The following is a 21832-nucleotide window of genomic DNA, read 5'->3' on the forward strand; positions in this document are numbered from 1 at the left end:
GCACCGTTGGCCAGCGGTGACCGACCCGAAGCAGCGAGGAGGCTGCAGTCAGCAGCGGGGCTGCACAGAGAGTCAGCAGCGGGGCTGCATACAGAGTCAGCAGCGGGTCTGCATACGGTAGCAGCCAGAGGGTCTGCATATAGGGGTAGCAGCGGGAGTCTGCATAGGGGTAGCAGCGAGTCTGCAGGGAGAGAACAGAGGTTACGGTAGATGAAGCAGAGAGTCTGCGGGAAGAAAAGGGAAGCTATAAAAGCAGTCAACAGCCGGGGGCTACAAATACAGGTTATAACAGAGTGCCGTGTGGGAGAAGACAAGAACCCAATAAAGGACACGAAGACAGAAAGAAGTGTCTGAGTCCTTTTATTACACATGTTAAGATCCAAGTCAATTGAGCAAACTATAATCCGAGATGAAAAAAGGATTTCATTCCTGAATCGAATAACGACCGCAAATCGAGTCGATTCACCGCACTTCCTGTTAGTGTGAAACCTGAATACATGCCTCATGCATGCAAGCAAATGCGACCACACGCGAGACAGGCTGACCACTCGATGAACGGACACGAGCAAAGTCCCACCCCACGTTCGCTCACCGAGGATGGGTTCCAGGCTTGAACGGTTTTGATGTCCTCCTGCAGTCGTAGCCAGCCCAGCAGGCTCTGCATGTCGATCTGCTGCTGGTGCCACAGGTTGAGCAGGGTCTGGTAGAGCTGCTCAGTTCTGAACAAAAAGGAAACGGCGATTGGGGAGACAAAACCGGACAACAGAACAGCGTGGTGGTGAGATGTAAACTCCCTCACCTGGTATGCAGGAAGTGGGTTCAATCCCAACCCTGATGCCTGCTGTATATTTGGAGTTTGCGTGTTCTCCCCGTGGTCGCGTAGATTTTTCTCCGGGTCCTCCAGTTTGTCGCCTCCACATTTAGGAACATGTGTTGAGAGTATTTGGCTGCTATAAATGTCTACATAATAAGCCACTGGGCAGGTCGCTTCTGAATAAGTAATATTTAAAAATATTTTTTTTAAACACGCTTTAATGAAATGTACCGTACGAGTAATGGCAGAACTCCACAACTCCAGGAAGTGGCCCCGAAGCTTGCCATAACGGGACCGTGGTGATTTACAGCCAACGTGAGTTGAGCGTGGACAATTAGACCCAAGCCGAAACATAAGATATAAAAAAGATTGCTTAAAATATTTATATTTTATTTTTAATGATAGAATATAGTATTGTCATCAGTATGACATACGTATACCAAGTTTGCAGTTGATACGACATTGGGAAGTGGGTTAAAATTGAGTTACAAGATTTGAGGATACGACAACAGACAGAGTTGAGGATACAACAGACAACTCAGTAGGCCTAACCTGGTAATATAAAAACAATAGTTTATATATCTAAATGACTATGAAAACGGTAATGTTCTTCTTTGTATGGTTGCTGATGACTCAAATTTTACATTGAGTCGTTCAATGTTCCATGTTTTGTTCTGGGAGACCACAGTCACCGAACAACGGAGGATTTAACATTTTCTATTTGGCATCAAGTATCTGCATGACAATAGTGTCAGTGCATAATAATAGCATCAGGCAAGAGAACCATATACGTTTCAATCATCGGCACTTCCTGAATAAGTGCAATGCAATATTTTCAATTCATCAGGAAATGTAGATGTTTTTTTTGGATAGCGCACAAAAGGCTGTGCATTCTTCACATATTCTTGTGTGTTGTTTGAAACACCAGTGTATGCACATCTAAGACAATTATTGAAGGCAGACCAGGATCACATTGATGAAAGAGGCAAGCGAGAACACAATTGAGTATTTTTGGAAGACTAAACAAATGCTTGCCATGTTTTTTTTTTTAGTAATATTTACAGTATTTGAATGTGTTGAGTTAAAACACTGACATGATATTTAAGCTCACACCCAATATGATTTTGACAGTATGGCTATGTTGCCTGACAGAACCTGTGGCGATGACAAGCATTATAATTTCACAACTGAACACGAAAAAAAAACGAAAATTACAGTTGGCATTAAAATGTACTGTATTGCTTAACACACACACACACACAAGCTCCCTTAAAGTCCACAAATCCTCAGGTATTTGTATTTACATTTTCTCATGTAGCGGTGAATATTTTTTTGCAACTATTGTAAAAAATCAATGCACATGTTTTTTTACCTGTCAGCAGAATCCTTCTGATCTGCAGTGGTGGCCTTGGATGATATGTCGTACACAGGCTGCTTATACTTTGCAATCTCTTCCTTTACGATCTATAACAAGGAGCGCACAAACACACATGCAATGCTCTCTCATCGGGCACAGAGAGGGCTAAAAACTAATGATAAAAAGTCACAAGTGACGAAGCTAATAACAACAATCACCAGCAGAATCAGAATTTGTATTTCGACTGGATGGATCCCATGAGCTATGAAGCTCTTTCTCACAGATGGCAAGTATGGGCGGATCAGCAAGTTACAACAGAATTTTTTTTTTACTATCGGAGTACAAACATAGAGAAAATGGTAAGCGAGATATGAAATATGATTAAATAGTAAATTCATAATTTATCAAGATTGGGCAAGGCAGCAAAACCAACAATAAAACAGTTCCAGACCACACAAAGATAACACACAGTCCCTCAATAAAAGCATCAGCCAGCAACGCTGTGTAATCGACGGAAAGAATGAGTTGCTCCAGTCAGTTGCGGAAGAAGTTCCCAGGTATGGAGAGTGAAACGTCGGGCATTGTGCCAAACACCCACACACTCCTGAGAAAACGCTCACCACTGAATCCTGAATGAGAGCTTCAAGCCGGGGAATGGTGGTGAATTTGTCCACAGAGTACTTCTGCCTCAACGAGTCCAGCAGCCTCTTGAGAGCCATCTCCAGGTCACTGGCTCCCCGAGAAAACTGACAAACACAGCACAGTCAAGTTTTGCTGATCTAGAGGGAGCCTACCTAGCCCGCCATCATCTTGCGCAAGCGAATTATACGAGGTTGTCAATTGGGATGCCGCCACGGTGTAATCGTGAGCGCGCCGCCTCACAGCGTTCGGTCTCCCGGCGCGACAGCTGAAACGATGGTTTCGAGTTCCTTAAACCCTGCCGCCTCTTTCCACCCTGCAGTATAAAATTGGTACATCGCAGATATTCGATCAGCAGGTCACGTATGGTGGGGTAAAGTGTGGGTATTTTTACACCCTATTTCCAAGATGGCTGCTCAACTTGGCAGTGTAGCCCCAAACACTCTTTAAACGGTCTCTCTGGAGCTCTCTTTGGTGGAGGCCCCACTGCCAGTAGTGGCATAAGCATGATATTTCAGGGCTGCACCCATACCTTTTGGAGCATGCGGTTGCTATAAATTTCCACGTGATAAGCCATGCTATCATTTGTGGCCAGGTCGCTTCTGAAAAACAGCTATATAGCTTGGTGGGCCTTACCTGGTAAAAGAAAAAAAAGTTTATAGTTTAGTTTAGTAACACAGTTTCTAAGCTCCCATTGTCACTTGTCTTCCTCTTTTTGAATGCATGTCGAACTTCCTTTGCACCGTAACAAAGCCAAGCGTGCTAATCGGAGGTGAGAATGGAACGTGCGTGTGTTTGTGTGACGTCAGCGTTACCTCTTTGTCTTTGAACTGGCCAGACTTGCTGTTGATGAGGCGGATGTAGTTGCTCGTCTTGTTGAGCAGCTCCGTGTAGCGCGTGTAAATGTCCATGTACTGGGTACGCGGAGGTGACGGCAAACGGATTTAGTCACAACACAGCTCTCGAGAGGGGGCAAAAGTTACGTGAGCGCCTCTTGGAAAAAGAACATTTGATTGACATCCAAATTAGTAATTGCATAATACAAAATTCCTTTTAAAAACTTTGCAATTTAAGTGGTTAACGTTGATATAGTTTTTGTTTTCTTTTTGACACATTAACCTTTCATCGAGTCACCACACGTCCCTTCGGATTTCAAAATACATTTTCTAAAAGTATCACCCGAACACGCCTGCTATCATCAAACCTTGGAAACTAGGCATACGTGAGCCTGGATATTGCTTGTAACGGAAATAACCATGCATAAAACAGGTACTATATAGGCTGCTGTGGGACTAAAGTGTATGGAGTGCATAACAATATAACGTTGTACTGTACCATGCTCTCACATCTATGCTCCCCACCTTCATCAACCCACACTGACCAGCAAACCCTAAAGCCTGCAACATCTGGCATTTCCAATCATGATCCTATTGATGTGTTAACCAGGCTCAGACCTGCTCAGAAATCGAGCAGGTGAATTCACTGTGATTTGGCCCTCAGTAACATCGAGGTGCATGTGTGCAAAGACAGAGATCCCCTGTACAGCCTCTAACACTGTTGGGGCAAGTGGCCTTAGTGAGCACCCGTGAAGGCCGGCACGGCACACGAGGGGGTGGTGTGGCAATCACCACGCCCGGCTTCCTTTGTCTCCCCAACGCTAATGTTTTACACACTGCACCAGGAACCAGAGGTGTGGACTCGAGTCATGTGACTTGGACTCGAGTCAGACTCGAGTCATGAATTTGATGACTTCAGACTCGACTTGGACTTGCATAACAATGACTTTGTCCCACCTCTGAGGTGTGGACTCGAGTCATGTGACTTGGACTCGAGTCAGACTCGAGTCATGAATTTGATGACTTCAGACTCGACTTGGACTTGCATAACAATGACTTTGTCCCACCTCTGCCAGGAACTCATTTGAATGCTGAATCGACCTCAACTGAATGCCCAGGGATCGATTCAGACAACCGTCACCGATGTTGGCCGTGAGCGAATGCCGTTTCGCTGGGTAGCGCAGCGCAGAGTGCGAACTAGCCGCATTGGCGCCCCCACCACCACGTGTGCACGGTTTGCGCACGCACACACGCGCGCACGCACGCACCTCCTTGGTGACGGTGTCGGAGAGGGAGGTCTGTTCTCGGGGCGTAATGGTAGAAGAGTGGAACTTCTCCACCCACAGTCGGTAGTTCTGAAGGTGGTCTTCGTAATCCTGCATGCAATGCGGGGCAACGGGGGAAGAGACTCGCCTGAGCACTTGAGAGTGATAAAAATCCATTTGACGATTCACACCGGTGCACGAAACTAACTGGGGATAAGACACGCAGCAACATTACCACCATCCTGTAGCACTACAAATACAGGCAGCAACATTACCACCATCCTGTAGCACTACAAATACAGGCAGCAAAATTAGCACCATCCTGTAGCACTAAAGAGACCCAGCAACATTACCACCATCCTGTAGCACTAATGCCCATCTGTGGTCATCCTTGCAGCAGCGGCTTTTGGCTAGCCATCAAACAAAACGGTCGCTGCATCGTGCGCTTTCAGATGCGCTTCTGCGGCCGTCTGGAACGCTCTTCCTTCCGATATTAGGAAGCCACTGAAGCTATGCAAGTTTAAATATAGAATGAAAACTCATTTCTTTAGAACAAATTTTTGTGTTTTGTTTGTTGTCCTTGCTCCGCACCTCCGATTATCAAGGTTGGCTGCGTACAATATGAAAGAAGTTCAACATACATACACCTGCAGACTCGTTCTGCAATCGCCTTGCATGACACAGGGACAGCTGCCACCCGGGGTCCCCCTTGGTTGGACTACAGCCAAGGCATTGGAATTGTTGAGATGAGAAGTGACGTAATGCACGTTGACTTCGTGAGCTATTTAGGCAGCCTATACATTCCCGATCCTTAGATTTCACTGCTCCGAGACAACCTCATACTGACACACACACTGCCAACCAGTACAGACATGATAAAGCAAACCCACGTAATCCAAGACTCCAACGTTAACATCGCAAATGATCATATTGCATGACTGAATGGGATGATGCCGTTAAGTAGCAAGTAGTAATGTGACCGATGTGTTCCCAATTAAAGATAAAGGATGCTTCTAACGTTCATGCCCTATATCACAGGCCACAGGTCTACAATTGTTTGTTTTTTTAAGATATGTGAACGTAAGACCGCCACACATGAGTATGGAATATTTGATGTGAAAACTACATTCCGAGCTGGTGACAGTTATACAATTTTTTGTTTACTTTTAAACAATACGTTTTTTTCCTACTGAGCTATATACTATTTTTCAGAAGCGACCTGGCCACAAATTATAGCTCAACAAAGTGGCTTATCACGTGGAAACTTATTGCAGACAAGTAATATAAACGCATGCTCATTCTAAATATGGAGGGAAAAAAAAGGAAAACCCGAAGCAAAATCCACACAACCACGGGGAGAGAAAGAGAGACAAGCAAGCTCCAAATATCCATAGTAGAGGTTTTTTTAGGGTTAGATCATTTAAATATAGATGTGTCTCGATTTAAAGCTTTCGTGACTGCAGGGATTCATCTTCTTGGTTCTTTCGGTAAAGTCACGTAGAAGGGAAGTAATAAAATAATCAAAATAAAACATAATAAAATAAAATAATTCTCACGACGTTTCCGCTACAACGCAAGCAGCCGTCTTCAGGTGAAGAATGAGACACTGCCAAGCTAGGAGCTTATATATAAGCTGGGTTAGAGGTGGAAGAGCGCCTTAACAAAAAGAATGTGCATATCAAGAGGAATTTAGCATATTCATGGGAAATGCATAGGAGGTGGGCGGGGGGGTTTCAAAGTCATATTATGCCCATGCATTATGCAGGATCAACAGCACCAAGGGAGGGTGCAGGGAGTAGCATTAACAAAGGAAAGGAATGTTAATAGTATGTAGCTGCAGTTACTAAACAACCACGTAGAAAACTAAAGTATAAACTACATAAAAAACTAAAGTATAAACTGCATAGCACCATCAGTATATTTACTATACTCTACAATAAGCTGAGTTACTAACAGCAAGTAATACATTACAATTCTACGTCGTAAAAATTATATAATATGCTTCCATCTAAACTTTATTCTCTTACATCACACGAGCATACACCGTACTGCCATAGATAAACCCAACATTAAATTATATACTGTATTGCTATAAACCTTATACATTTTAATATAACACTATGTATTATTCTACCCACCCTAATGTGTATCACACTGCTATATGTTTACTATACAATTACGATACTATATATTACTTTGTACATTGTATTAAGCATATTAATGTTATACTATTTGTTATTATACACTGTACCATTGACCGTCGTGTCAATGGGTGAGTAGTGAGGGGAAACTTGCAGCGGAGCAAAGAATCCATTCCCTGCGGAGAATACAATGCCAGTGAGTGGAACGCGGTCTGAAAGTCACCGTAAACGTGAACACAATCAGTTAAGATCCGAAATGGTTTATTACGGCCTTCCAATGATTGCTAAGCCAGAATCCATCTTCTCGGTTGAAATTGTCTCTGTGTTTGTATATGTGGATCGCCTCATGAACGAATCTCTCATGATAGCCAGATGGCTTGCAGAGAACCTCTGTCTTGGAGAAGTCAATGTCATGCGAGCCCACTGAGTTGTAACAGTGATCTGCCACTGCTGAGGTGTTTGTCCTACAGTGTTTCAGGTCTGCTTTATGTTCACGGATGCGGTCCGAGACATGTCGTTTGGTTTCCCCAATGTAACTGCTACCACAGAGGAAACTTAGTTTGTAGATGCCAGCGTACTGTATGTCTGGAACCACATCTTTTACAGACGGGACCAGATCACGGATTTTATGTACTGTGTTGAATCGGACCTGGATCTTGTGTTTAATCAGGATTTTGGAGATCTTTTTTGTGACCCCAACAATGTAGGGTAAGGTGATGGTCTTGAAAGGCTCCTCAACAGGATCCTTCTTGATGGTTGGAGTGATGGCTTTGCGGATTGTGTAGTCGGAGTAACCATTAGCCTTAAGAGCTTGGCGTATGTGCTTGAGTTCACTGGCAATGTGTTCCTGGTCGGAGATGCATTGGGCTCTATGGTATAGAGTCTTGATGAGGGAATTCTTCTGGGATGGATGGTGGTGGGAATCCGGTTTTAGGTAAGCATCCGTATGGGTGGCTTTCCTGTAGACAGAGTGGCTCATTGAACCATCAGGTCTCCTTTTAATTAGGACATCCAAAAAGGGTAGCTTGCCATTTTTTTCGACTTCCATGGTGAATCTGATGGCTGGGTGTATGGAATTGATGTGGTCGAGAAATTGGTCTAGAGCAGGCCGGCCATGTGGCCAGATGACAAAAGTGTCGTCTACGTACCTCTTCCATAAGGTCGGGCGTAGAGTGGCAGTCTGGATGGCGTCAGTCTCAAATTTCTCCATGAAGATGTTGGCTACAACCGGAGATAGGGGGGAGCCCATTGGGGTGCCCTCAGTTTGCTTGTAGAAAGTTCCATTCCAGGTGAAGTATGTATTGGTTAAGCAGTGTCTCACCAGGGGGGGTACCCCAGCATTCAGTCCTTGATGAACCAAGTCTTCAATGATTGTGATGGTGTCAGGTACAGGAACCTTGGTGAATAAGGAAACCACATCAAAACTGACAAGCAGGTCGTCTGGGGACAGGGCAATCCCCTTGATTGTCGATACCAGATCAGTCGAGTTTAGTACCGCAGAGGTGGTTTTTCCAGTGAAAGGCCGTAGGATTTCAGACAAAAAACGAGCCAATTTATAGGTGGGGGAGTTGATAGTAGAGACAATGGGACGAAGAGGTGTATCTTCTTTATGTATCTTTGGCAAGCCGTATAATCTTGGTGGCCTGGCTGCAGAAGGTTTCAACGAGAACTGTTTGGTCTGATCAATTAATGCGGTTGAATCAGAAATGATTTGCTTGGTTTTTGAGACGAGACTGTTGGTGGGGTCTCTTTTTATTTTTGTATAGCTGCCATCGTTGAGTAGTTCTTGGATTTTGTTGTTGTATTCTGTTTTGTCCATGATGACAGTGGCATTGCCTTTGTCGGCTGAGAGGATGACAATGTCATCCCTCCTTTTTAATTGAGCTAATTCAAAACGCTAATCTTTGCTGATGTTGCTAGCTGGCATCTTAGCGTTTTTGAGGGTTGCAGAGATTTCAGATCTTGCTAACGGACCGCATCCGTGAACATAAAGCAGACCTGAAACACGGTAGGACAAACACCTCAGCAGTGGCAGATCACTGTTACAACTCAGTGGGCTCACATGACTTCTCCAAGACAGAGGTTCTCTGCAAGCCATCTGGCTATCATGAGAGATTCGTTCATGAGGCGATCCACATATACAAACACAGAGACAATTTCAACCGAGAAGATGGATTCTGGCTTAGCAATTATTGGAAGGACGTAATAAACCATTTCGGATCTTAACTGATTGTGTTCACGTTCACAGTGACTTTCAGACCGCGTTCCACTCATTGGCATTGTATTCTCCGCAGGGAATGGATTCTTTGCTCCGCTGCAAGTTTTCCCCCCACGACTCACCCATTGACACGACGGTCAATGGTACAGCGTATAATAACAAATAGTATAACATTAATATGCTTAATACAATGTACAAAGTAATATATAGTATCGTAATTGTATAGTAAACATATAGCAGTGTGATACACATTAGGGTGGGTAGAATAATACATAGTGTTATATTAAAATGTATAAGGTTTATAGCAATACAGTATATAATTTAATGTTGGGTTTATCTATGGCAGTACGGTGTATGCTCGTGTGATGTAAGAGAATAAAGTTTAGATGGAAGCATATTATATAATTTTTACGACATAGAATTGTAATGTATTACTTGCTGTTTATAACTCAGCTTATTGTAGAGTATAGTAAATATACTGATGGTGCTATGCAGTTTATTCTTTAGTTTTTTATGTAGTTTATACTTTAGTTTTCTACGTGGTTGTTTAGTAACTGCAGCTACATACTATTAACATTCCTTTCCTTTGTTAATGCTACTCCCTGCACCCTCCCTTGGTGCTGCTGATCCTGCATAATGCATGGGCATAATATGACTTTTAAACCCCCCGCCCACCTCCTATGCATTTCCCATGAATATGCTAAATTCCTCTTGATATGCACATTCTTTTTGTTAAGGCGCTCTTCCACCTCTAACCCAGCTTATATATAAGCTCCTAGCTTGGCAGTGTCTCATTCTTCACCTGAAGACGGCTGCTTGCGTTTTAGCGGAAACGTCGTGAGAATTATTTTATTTTATTATGTTTTATTTTGATTATTTTATTACTTCCCTTCTACGTGACTTTACCGAAAGAACCAAGAAGATATAGACCCGCCACCACCCGACACAGCCAATTAGTAAAGTTTGTCACGTAAACAAAACATGCCAATTCGTTACTAGCACAGCACTCACCGGTGTGCTCGAGAGTAAACCCACAACATTTACAATTTTAGTACTACGTTTCACCCGTAATTACAACCAGCATCATCAGGCGACAGCCAGATTAATGGAGAAATCCTCCTGTTTCATTCTTAAATAATATACAGCCGTCAGGGTTGGGATCGAACCCATGACCTCCTGCATACCAAGCGAGGTAGTTAACATCTCGACACCGCGGCGCCCCAGACACAAGCAATAGCCTTGACAGACAAGGTCGCGGCAGACGTACCTTCACCATGTCCACACAGCGCTCTGAGAATTCACGACAATCGTCGACTTTGGGCTTGTTGACTTCAATTTCACTCACCAATATCTGCATCGATGCCATAACAAAAAAAAGCCATGTGAAAATCCTTCAAAGAATGAGCGGGGACATTTTACATCACAGCAGTGTTATTGTGATGATTCAATAATATATATAGGGATCTATAGATAAAATACTTATCATTGTTGCAGATAGTTCATTGGAACTTATACTTAAATTCTTGTGAATATTTTTTATCTAAGTGATATAAGATTTATATCATGAGCAGGACAACCAGTATTTGCCAGGTAATCCAATCCTAGATTTGAGAATAGTACAAAAAATAATCTGTCCCTCGACATAAAAACATAATCTGTAGAGGGACCTATGTGAAGAAGGAATATTGTCTGCTTATGTATTGCATTACTCATATCCTCCACCACAATGCTAACAATTAATTTGTGTAATGTATTGTGTCGAACTAGGACACATGTTGTAGTAGTAAAAGTGTTTGCCAATAATGTATCTGGCAGTTCACCAGCACTGGATCAAGAAGGCCAAAGTCTGCTAATGAGACAACGAATGTCAAAACCAGTGCTGAGTTTTGTCACTGCTGAGGTTATGCAGGTAGACATTATAATTTGTCCACCTTTTTTCTTGATGTGGGAGAAATGCTAATAACATTCCATGGTTTCGGTTACACTCAGACATACTAACTTTTTCATCCACGCTGGGATGATGAAGGTAAATGATTCAGTTGTATTCACGTGTCATACGGCCGATTAATTCCATGAATGAGCTCTATAGAATTATTGTACCTTCAAAATTACACGCAAGATGTATAATTTAGATGATTTTGACATTTTAACTTGGAGGTTAATTTGTGATTGCTACTGGGCGGGACTGGGATGACATCTACTGCCGCCGAGGTATTTAACTTTCAGAATGAGAACATTGCACTTGTACGGGAGGAATCCAATGAGCTACAATGCTCTTTTTCCACAGATGTCCAGTCAGGGCACGGGGTAAGAACGTGACGACAACAAAACAACACAACGACATTTTGCAACGCGAAGACCGCCGTCTCTTCCGCTCGGAAAGTTGCCGAGCACATGCAGAGAACCGTCGGATGTCGTGGCAAACGCACCGGCCGGCGTAACCCGAGAACGCTTCGGGCAGCCCGTAGAGGCCATCCGCGCGGGGGGGGGGGGGGGAACCCCCACATGCGGCCGCTCACACCTTCTGCTGCGTGAGCTGCTCCGTGAGCTCTTGGCTGTTGGACGGCTGAAAGGCCTCCAGCTGCTGCTGCTTGACCAACGCGCCGTCCAGCCAGCCGTCCAGCCAGTTTCTGCTGTCGCGGTATGGCCGAATGAGGACGGTCAACTTCTCCATCTCCTTCAGCCTGTCAAGAGAGCAAGGGTTGTGCGGGCGCACAGCACGCAAGCCAGGGTTCGGTTTGTCTCCCAGAATACTGCCGGACTGGCGTGGAGTATGGGTTATGGGTTTAAGGCATTGCTGATCCCTAGTAATCCTACACTATTACGCGCTACATATTCCTAGAATTCAAACAACAGGTTCATATTACTCTTTGGTTCTTTCGGTAAAGTCACGTAGGTATAAAATAAAATAAATCACGACGTTTCGATTGCAACACAAGCAATCATCATCAGGTGGGAAAACCACAGCAATAATTTGTTTTGCTGAAGTTGTAGAGAGTTGCCGTGGTAAGAGGTTATATAGGTAAGAAAGGGGGAGGGGCAAGGGGTTCATATTAATTTGACGCATGAGCTCGCACATTCTTGTCGGTGTGATTTTCGTTTGAATAAGGAAAGAGGGATCTTATTTTTATGATTACTATTTTTGTGATTTTTTATCCAGGAACACATCACTGAGCATCAAGTCCTGTTATGTTTTCGGTGTAGGTAGTGACGATTGCTATGTAGATTCCAATTGAGTCATTTGTGGTTTAATTTGCTCAAGTGTGACAAATGTAGAAAATAACACTGGCACACAATGGACTATTCTTGCGAATTAAATCAGACGATCTTTAACATTCACTGTGAAGCTGACATCGTGCATTTTAGGGTGAATACGCACGCTGCAGCATTAATCGTGGCGGCCACTGAATTTGAATCGCACGAACCTCTGCAATGAGTGAGCCGTGTCGCGATGTGGTGGTGCCAAAATAACTCCTGCAACAGCCTCCGTGGACACGTTGTGGCGCGAAATTAAGCACTCGACTCCAGTTACGCGAGTGTACAAACGACACCGCATGAAGTCTTTACTTAAGATTTTGTTGTTGTTGTAAACCGCTTTGCTTTTGACCCACAGCATGTGGCACAAACATCCAGGCACTATTGAAGCAGGTTATGAAAGCCAGCTAGGCTACATTTCTTTTTTAAAGGTTAACCGTTTTTGAAATACGCAATGCATCTGTGGCACGTGACCATACTGTTTCATGGATAACATAGGTGACCCAGCCGTCTACACCATTTACACCATCTGCTGCAGCCACACATTGTTGGCTGTTGCACAAGTTAAATAATAAAAACTATGCACATTTATTGGTGGGCATGTCTATGCGTAACTTACAATCAGATACAATTATAAGCACCAGGTGTGTGTGGAGATTTAAAGTTTATAACTTATTGTTGATGCACAGTTTTGTAATGTACCTACTAAAGTGAGCTATATAGCAGAAGGGACCTAGCCACACATGATCGCCCAACAAAGAGGGTTATCACGTAAAAATTTATAGCAGCCAAATACTCGAAACACATGTTTCTAAATGTGGAAGGAAAAATCGGAGGACTCGGAAAAAAATCCACACGGCCATGGGGAGAGAGACACGCAAACTCCAAATATACAGCAGCAGGCGTCAGGATGGGGATCGAACTCTTAACCTCCTGTATACCAGGCAGATTATGTATGTTGAACTTTTTTCCCACCGTACGCAGCCAAGTGTGCTAATCGGAGGTGCGGGGGAAGGAGGTAGTTACATCTTACACCCTAAACTATGCCCCTTAGATCATTCTGTTCACCCCGCCCACAAAAATGAACATTCCCTATTAGTCATCAGTGGTTGGTTTGTGTGTGTGCGTTTACTTAATACAATTTTCTCCAAATAATTTTAATCCAATTGCGCAATGAGTTAGATTCACCCTGCATGGCAGAGATATCACGCAGAAGGAAATGGCAGAGAACTGTCCGCCACGTGGCAGTGAACTCAATGGCTTTTAGCTGTGATTTACCCACGTTAAATTCAAACTTAATGTCCAGGGCTTCACCTAGGTTGATTCATCCTCAAAATAAGATACCCGGTGTAATGCGTAAACATTGCCACTGGGGGGAGACAAAGGCGGCCGAGTGTGGTGCTGGCCACCCACCCCCTCGTGTGCTGGTGCCAGCCTTCATAGATGCTATTCGCGAATAGCACTTGCACCAACAGTCTGTTAAGGCTATACGGAGGAATCTTTGTCTTTTCTTGCAGTCATTGGTGATTGGGCTGTGACCATGCATGCACTGGACTCGAGTGCTGGGATAAATCAGAATGGACGACTGCAACCCAGAGTCAAAGCCAAGTTCTCAACGAGCTCTGGGGACAGGGCTTGTGTGCACTGCTAAATGAACAAAGATTTACATCATGGGACCTCCTTTGCCAGTACCAAAATATGAGAAGAGGTTTTCCCCTTTTTTCTGGCAACAAAACAGGTGTTAAGATGTTCAAACACCAAATAAACCCTTTTACAAGGAATCATGTCTGCATTAACCACAATACTTGTGGTCAGAATGCAAACAAAAAATATACTCTGATAACATATGGATTGTCTTTGAAACTGATTGGCCCACACCAGAGACAGCTTTCTTTCGAGCCTTGTCTCAAACGGTGTTCGACCAGAGGACGCCAAATGAGCCTAGTCTAACACCGTTTGAGACGAGGCTCGAAAGAAAGCTGTCTCTAGTGTGGACCAATCAGTTTCAAAAACAATGCATATATTATCAGAGTATGATGAACCCAGCGAGTTTAATTACCGGAACACGACAGAAACACGCTCAAGCGGTTGACATCTGTGACCAGCCTTGGGGCAGACCACCCTTCGCAGATCGACACCGCCCACGTGTGGTGAAGTATGGTCAAACAACCCCCCCTCCCCACGAGCAAAAGGCACGGTGAAGCCTTCGCCCAGCAGTTTATTGACAAAGGGCTATAAATGATTATTGTTATTGTGTATATATTTAAATGTCTGAATATTTTATCCATGTACACGTGTATAAACTATGCAACTCTACAATAATGTTACTGCACAACATTCAAGAAATTAATTTCTAAGACAGGTCGAACAATGCACCCACATTTTGCAATGAAAATGTTATCAGTGTATACGTTAACTCCACAAGCACTACGATGCTTGTGTTAACTCTATACTTCAAATACACTCTGCAGGGATGCTACTGTTCACCTTCGAACGCGAATCTCCACTGCAAAACACATTATGCAATTAAAACAGGCAGGCATTTGAAGCAGCGTGCTGATTTGACTTAACCCGACAGAGTGTGCACATAGGAACCGGAGCTCTGAATGGCCCCCCTCACTCCACACCCCCCCCAACCCCCTACCCACCCCCCTCCCTCAACTGTCTGACACATATGCCAACGTATTCATTTGGAAAGGAAAAGCGCCCTGGGACACTGAGTACACAGCATTAAACATGTCAGGAGGAGCAGTCGCATGTTCATCGTTGAAGCATCAAGCCAAACGACGACCGCACACTCACTCACACGTTGCACTCCCAGCCCCCTGGCAAGGGAACAAGCGCAGACAAGACAGACCATCTCGCTCAACCGCTACCCTTTCAAAATAAAAAATATTTTACTCTTCTTATAACATTGGAGTCACGTTTGGTGAAGGTGCCAATCAATACTTGGGCGCCACGGTGGAGAGATGGAAATTACCTCGCCTGATATACAGGAGGTCGTGGGTTTGATCCCGACCCTGACACCTGTAAATTTGGAGATGGCATGTTCTCTCTCCCCGTGGTCGTGTGGATTTCTCTCCGGGTCCTCCGGTTTTTCCCTCCACATTTAGAAACATGCGTTTAGAGTATTTGGCTATTATAAATTTCCACGTGATAAGCCACTTCGTTGAGTGATAATTTGTGGCCAGGTCACTTCTGAAAAATAGCCACATTGCTCAGTGGGCCTTACCTGGTAAAATAGAAATAATGTTCATGGGTTATAGGGTTTTATTCAAGACGGGAGAATAAACATCATCAGGTAAAATTGTAACACGAAGGTAAAAATGGCATCATTTGATTTGAATGAAGATCGGTCTCGTTTGAAATGCTCCCAGCAGACGTGTTAATTCAGAAGGTCCTCAAGAACATTTGCTGGGTTGACAATCACATAGATTTTTTGTGGAATTGACTGGAAGACAATTAATTAAGTGAATTATTACATTTACTAAATCAGTCAATAAATATTTTAACCGTGAGCATTGTGTACACACGCTGTATGTACACACTGTACAAAGAAAAAAATGCACCTGTTGGTCGGTTAATTATGAAGTCGTATCTTTAAATGCAAAAAAATACAAAAAATAACAGAACATGTCCGTTGAGTTATTCGTGAAATATAAAAACAGCAACCTATTATGAGATTAATTGCAAGAGCAAGTTACAGTCACGTCAGAACGAGTCAAGTCTAGTCCAGCAAGAAGAAGATAACTCGTGCTAAAACAAGCACAAATTCAGCAATGGCATCACAGCCTTTCCCCCAAAAAAGACAAAGATCCCCCGTATAGCCTGAACAGACTGTTGGGGCAAGTGCTGTTAAAGACCACCCATGAAGGCCAGAACGGCACACGAGGGGGTGGGTGGCCAGTACCATGCCCGGCCACCTTTGTCTCCCCAGTAGCGATGTTTACACACCACACCAGGCACTAATTTCAGGCTGAGTCGACCTAGGGGAGGCCCAGGACTGGTTTCGACAATCGTCACTGATTATGGCCGTGAATCGAACATGATTCACCAGGTTCGTAGCGCAGCGCACTAACCGCTCCACTACCACTCTCCACAGCCTTTCCCCACACACACACACTCGGGAGTGTTGGAACTCGAGGAGAATGCACGACAGACAAAAAGCGCGTCCTATTACTCATTTTCTTTTAGCGTTTCAGACTTGCTTCAAATTAATTTAACATTCCCTATGTCAGTGTGCCCCCCCCCACCCCGACTCTGAGCTTTCCAAGACCCCACTCCCCCCCCTTTAAACAAGGTCACGAAACAGGCCTGGTTTACGTCTCTTCATCTCCGTCTCTTCCCAATCTGCGTCAGAGCCGCCACGGCGATAACCGCCGAGCGGTGCCGCATTTGTGCCGCTCGTTGCGGACGTTTGCAAATTCGAGCCACCCCCACCCTGGACCACCCCGGTTAATACTGCGGGTGCTTGCGTCGCAAATACATTGCCTTCCGCATCGCAGCGAGACAATGAAGATCCCAAGCGGCGTAATTCGCGCGAAGCAGTAGGCCCCCACGTGCCGGCGTCACGGTCAAAAGATTTGGCAAATTACTCACAAATTACTTGATTGGAAAATATCCAAAACAAATATCACCCGCCCCCTTGCTGACTAATTGCCCACTCACAGACTGGTGCTGTGTTAGCTTGTGCCACACAGGGACAGCTGCCATAAGGGGGGTCCTCCCCATCAAATTACAATTAAAATAATCTGTGCCTTAAGTTTCATGGTTGACTCCTGGGTGGGTTCCTCTCCACCCCAACAATAACTCTGCTGCTGTTTGTGGCCATGGGGCCGGGTAACTGGCTACACGGGATTTTCCATGTAAACAAAAATTATCATTGAATCGAATTGAAATGATGGAATAAGTTCAGAAGACGAACAATAGATAGCGACACCGAAGAGGAGGGGGAGTAAACACAGTTCACTTAAAATTGTTCGAACTTTTTAATTAGTGCTCCTATTGATGTAATTATTTCACCAGAATATTAGTTAAATCCTAAAAGAATATGAAAAAAAACACATTACCTTTAGCGCTCAGAGTCCAGCATTGTGTGACAAGTATGAAAATGGCAACAGTCTCTTATTTTACGTCGCAGAGCAACGGTTCTCTACGAGTATGTGTGGAGGAGAGGGGAGTGAAGAACGAAAACCACCTAAAGCTGGGCACTGGAACGATTCAGACAAGGGGCGACGACCGGCGCTTTGCGAGGCTGGGGCATTTAATCGCTGAGCACAGGGGCTGGCAACCAAAATAACCATAAGAGCAAAAAATTTTCGAATTCGGTACAAAACTCAAACTATACCGCAATGCACGTGAATACATAAATACATGCGTACAGAAAGTCACGAAGCAATCCGTAAAGAGCGCACATGTCGCTCCGGAGCCGCGGATTGCCGACCCCCCGGCCCAATGGGACACAAAAAACGCTCCAGCCCATTTACCTGAGGCCGATCTGAGCTTGCAGGCGCTGGCCGCGCTCGTGCAGGGAGTGGGCACGCTCCCCATAGGGGCTCACATCCGGGTACTGCAGACTGTGCTGCTGGTTCAGCTTTACGTTCACGGCCTCGGCACGTGGGAGCTCCTCCTGCATGCGGCGAAACAGCCGCTGCTTCTGCTCCAGCTCCGACTGCCATTGCTGTGGTAAAGATACAAGGGGGGGGAAGGCGATTACAAATGCCAGAGTCGAGAATTCTGGACGAATTTGCCCGGACTGTCCCCTATGCGCGTGTGTGTGTGTAGCTGTCGAGGCGCTGCGACACGCTTTGGGGCTCAGTCTCCACCTGGGAGGCTGCAGCCGCAGGGCGACGGACGCACAGAGAGGGACGTTAGAGATTGTGAGCGTAGAGGGTGGGATGGGTCACAGTGTAGTTTTGCTCCTCTTCCTCCTCCACCACGCTGGGTTAAGACGACAGGAGGTATGTGCGTATGTTGAACTTCTTGCGCAAGTACGTAGCCTACCGTGCTAATTGGAGGTGCGGCCTACAGCACTGGGCGGAGGCCACATTAAAGAATGAGCGGTGAATGGGAGATGAAATGGATGTCGTAGGATACCCCAATACACGTTTAGACATGGCGAAGAGACACCAAGTTGTTTAATTTTAATTTACCAAAAGTTATGGTAATGTGGAGTGTGTTTTTATTTCATCAACAAGGTGACTTAAACACTCATTATGCTGACAACGGGACATTTAAATACACAGCTCAGTGTTGAGTAAGCAGCCATTAGTTGCTTAAATGTAATTTAAATATAGTAAAACACCTCTTATCTGTGACAAAGTTGGTGGTGGGGGGAGGGGGAACTTCACGGATTCTATCTGCAATCATACGCAGTTACCCAGCTACCGCCACGAACCCCTCCGCTAGGAGGTGACCCTCCTCCCCGCCCCCTCCCCCCCGACTGTAAGGTGACAGGAGCCACCGTGGCATTTATATTATTTTGTTAATTTTGCTGCTATAAATGTCCACATGCTAAACCACTTTGTTGAGCTATTATTTGTGGCCAGGTCGCTTCTGTAAAAGAAGTTGATAGCACGGTGGGCTTTACCTGGTAAGATAAAAAAAGTTTTATTTGTATAGACTGTTTTCTTGAAGTGACTTGTCTACCTCTCCTATACTTTGCACTCTTATCGTGCTTTTGCATCATTTACCTGCCCTATTACTGGACATCTGTGAGAAAAAAGAGCTTTACAGCCCATCATATTCCTCCAGTACAAATAAACATTTCCGATTCTGATTAAGTAGCGAGCGCGCGCCCCCACCTTGAGGAGCACGATGTAGGCCTGGATGCCCTGAGGGCTGCTCGCGGCCATGTCCTCCTCCGCCAGCTTCACCTCGTACAGCTTCACGACGCTCTCCACGTCCTCCACACTGCGCACGGTCGAGTCCACCACCTTGAGGCTAGGGGTCACAGGGCAACGGACAAGCGGGCATTAAGCAGCTGCCACTCTACCGTGGTTCGCCAAGAGCTGTCTGTATCGTTTATCGCTTCCGAATAAGAGATATATAGCTCAGTGGGCCTTACCTGGTAAAATAAAAAGTTTAGTTTTAAGTTTAATGTTTTGTTGGCCCATGTGTGCTTCACCACGACGGTCAGTTCAGTTGGTGAAGGCGGGCCGCATAGATATGGTTTAAAAATGGACAATAGAACAATGGACATTTCTGCACCACCTTCTGCTACCCATAACATAACTCTGCAGCCTGTGGCATCTATTATGTACGAATGTATGTCGGTGCTTCTTTCGCACCATACGTAGCCAAGCGCGTGCTGAGAGGCAACGGTTCGTGGCCTGCTCCTCGTAAGTGACGCTGACCCGCATTACAGTTAGGCTCCGTAAACAATGCAACGATTCATTGATGCGTCGTCGGGCACGTAACGACGCGTTCGTCCGTCAATCGAACGTATCCCTGTGCTCACGATGCGTGCATCCAACTGTGCCGATAAAAATCTTTTAGAATTTTAATTTGTATCCAACTGAAGTGATCACAGTGGGGCGAATGGATTGAATAGAACTGCACAAACAAGACAGTAGAAATGGGTTTCGCTTTGTCCGACACTCAACTCAACAGGGCCCGCACACAAAGAGCAGTGGAACAAGTGACGCCCAACAACCGGGTCTTTGGCCTGCTGTATAATGACCGGTGTTAGACTATCATGAACAGTGGCAGTCCTATGAACAGACTTGTCCCCACCAAAATCTGATTTCAGTTGCGAAAAAAAAAAATCTTTGAACATCAATACACTCTGACGGGAGCAGTAAAGAGTATTAATATATTTTGCTTGCTAAAGAATATCAACATACGCGTACACAGGCGTCATTACATGGCTATTAAAAGTATTTGCACATGGTCTTCTTGACGGCACGTGAAGTACTTGCGTCATCATCCTGTAAAAATGCATCAGCTTGGCTGTGTGAGCACTGGAATCACGCGCGTGTGCGTGCGTGACAACAAGAGATCCTTACTCCTCCATGCATTGAGCTGACAGCTCATGCAGCGGCTTGTACTTCTGCACCAGGCTGATGAAGTCATTGTGCTGAGCGATTGCCGGATTCTGGTTCAGAGCCTCCAGCTGTCCTCCCATGCCATCCAGGGACTGCATCAAGGCCTATATAAAAAAGTTTGTGGGCATCGGACATTCAATGTAAAAAAAATATTTGCTGGTAGTGAACTAAAATAAAAAAATAAAAACATTTCACCAGGTAAGGCCCACTGAGCTATATAGCTTTCTTTCAGTAGCGACCTAACCACAAAAGATAGCTCAAAGAAGTTGCTTATCACATGCAAATTTAAAGCAGCCAATCAAAAAGAGACCAGATGACTCAATTAGCCACTCTGTCTGCAGGAAAGTAACCCATACTTACGCCTATCTAAAACCTGATTCCCACCACCATCCATCCCAGAAGAATTCCCTCATCAAAACGCTACACCATAGAGCTTAATGTATCTCCGTCCATGAACACCTAACCAGTGAACTCAAACACGTACACCAGGCTCTCAAGGCAAATGGATATTCTGACTACACAATCCGCAAAGCCATCATTCCAACCGTGAGGAAGGAGCCATCTGAAGATCCAATCAAAACCATCACCTTACCTTACATAGCAGGGACAACCAAAAAGATTTCCAAAATCTTGAATAAAAACAACATCCAGGTCCGATTTAACACAGTGCATAACATTCGTGACCTGATCCGATCTGTAAAGGACAAGATTCCTGACTTGCAATATCCCAGCGTCTACATCTAAGCTGTATCTGCGGCAGCAGTTACATTGGGGAAACCAAACAACATGTCTCGGACCGTGTTCGTGAACATAAGGCAGATCTGAAACACGGCAGGACCAATACTTCTGCCGTAGCTAATCATTACTTTAATGCGGCTGGCTCACGTGAAATGTATTTCTCTAAGACGATGGTACTTTGCAAGCCAACTGGCTATCAACAAAGATTCGTTCCTGAAGCCATCCATATATACAGACACAGACATAATTTCAACCGAGACGACGTTTTTTAACTCAGCAATCATTGGAAAGATTTCATCAACCACTTTGGGTCATGACTTGATTTGTGTTTTCTTGTCCACCTCCACCGTCAGCAGTGTGGGTGTGTGGAGTGAGGTGCAATGCTTTGATTGGTGTAGACCAGGGGTCCTCAAACTACGTCCCGCGGGCCACATGCGGCCCGCCGAGGACATTAATCCGGCCCATGGTCACTAATTGGGCTGCGCTTGTGAGCACTAATTGAGCTGCGCTGGTGAGCACTAATT

The 21832-nt window shown here is 44.8% G+C and overlaps 1 protein-coding gene across 1 annotated transcript in view; it reads right to left on the minus strand.

Annotated features, from left to right (window-relative positions):
* Positions 1 to 21832, minus strand: part of LOC133349075 (plectin-like) — a 95452-nt gene that overhangs the window by 55510 nt on the left and 18110 nt on the right. Inside the window, exons 11-20 of the mRNA XM_061562214.1 lie at positions 20532 to 20674; positions 19329 to 19467; positions 18012 to 18205; positions 11792 to 11954; positions 10538 to 10621; positions 4915 to 5022; positions 3626 to 3724; positions 2792 to 2917; positions 2187 to 2278; positions 593 to 719 (exon numbers count right to left, since the gene is read on the minus strand). Of these exons, the coding sequence (XP_061418198.1) occupies positions 593 to 719; positions 2187 to 2278; positions 2792 to 2917; positions 3626 to 3724; positions 4915 to 5022; positions 10538 to 10621; positions 11792 to 11954; positions 18012 to 18205; positions 19329 to 19467; positions 20532 to 20674 (1275 nt within the window). The remainder of the gene's footprint in view (positions 1 to 592; positions 720 to 2186; positions 2279 to 2791; positions 2918 to 3625; positions 3725 to 4914; positions 5023 to 10537; positions 10622 to 11791; positions 11955 to 18011; positions 18206 to 19328; positions 19468 to 20531; positions 20675 to 21832) is intronic.

This window comes from Lethenteron reissneri, chromosome 29 (assembly GCF_015708825.2).
Source record: "Lethenteron reissneri isolate LAM-NWPU_2019-01 chromosome 29, ASM1570882v1, whole genome shotgun sequence".
Classification (NCBI taxonomy): domain Eukaryota; kingdom Metazoa; phylum Chordata; class Hyperoartia; order Petromyzontiformes; family Petromyzontidae; genus Lethenteron; species Lethenteron reissneri.